This window comes from Buceros rhinoceros, unplaced genomic scaffold (genome assembly GCF_000710305.1).
Source record: "Buceros rhinoceros silvestris isolate BGI_N320 unplaced genomic scaffold, ASM71030v1 scaffold15581, whole genome shotgun sequence".
NCBI classification, from domain to species: domain Eukaryota; kingdom Metazoa; phylum Chordata; class Aves; order Bucerotiformes; family Bucerotidae; genus Buceros; species Buceros rhinoceros.
Window position 1 is genome coordinate 17,954 of NW_010392622.1, and position 697 is coordinate 18,650.

The 697-nt window shown below is 63.8% G+C and overlaps 1 protein-coding gene across 1 annotated transcript in view; it reads left to right on the plus strand.

Moving 5' to 3' along the window:
• MRC2 (mannose receptor, C type 2) overlaps positions 1–693 on the plus strand; it is a gene marked incomplete at both ends in the record, with an annotated part of 11,489 nt that extends 10,796 nt beyond the window's left edge. Inside the window, 3 exons of the mRNA XM_010144564.1 lie at positions 124–191; positions 425–525; positions 644–693. Of these exons, the coding sequence (XP_010142866.1) occupies positions 124–191; positions 425–525; positions 644–693 (219 nt within the window). The remainder of the gene's footprint in view (positions 1–123; positions 192–424; positions 526–643) is intronic.
• Between the last annotated feature and the right edge of the window lie 4 nt (positions 694–697).

A 697-nucleotide genomic window follows, 5' to 3' on the forward strand; every position in this document is an offset into this window, starting at 1 on the left:
GGTGTTTTGGCTGCGGTGCAGGCGGCGGGGGGCCTGCCAGTCCCCGTGCCCGGGGTGGCCACAGTTGTCCCTGAGGGCACTCAGACCCTTCAGGACACTGACATGTCCTCCCTGGGCATGCAGTTCTCCAGGGGCCAGGAGCAGCACTGGTGGATCGGGCTGCACACCTACGAGAACGATGGGAGGTTCAAGTAAGTCCGAGACCGAGCCACCATGTCCTTGCATGTCCCCATGCCACGATCCCCAGCTCTCGGAGCACTGTGCCTCAGCGCCTGCACCTTGGCGGTCTCATCTGGGGTGCTGGGATGGAGGTTGCTCACCCAAGAGAGAGCAGTGCTGGGGCATGTTCCCAGTTAGGATGTGCAGCTGGTCCCATTTGCCAAGTCGCTGCTCAGCCTTGTGCTCCTGCTGGTGCTTTTCCCAGGTGGTCTGACGGGTCCCTCCTCAACTTCATCCCCTGGGCACCAGGCAAGCCCCGGCCCATCAGCAGGGACAAGAAGTGTGTGTACATGACAGCCAGCCGAGGTGAGGGGCAGGATCCAGCCGTGCTGCAGCTCTGGAGGCGCTGGGGCCATGGGCTGCACGGAGACACCCTACCCCAGGTCAGCAGGGAGGGTCATGCCTGGCCTGTCCCTCCCTGCAGAGGACTGGGGGGACCAGAAGTGCATGACGGCGCTGCCCTACATCTGCAAGCGGA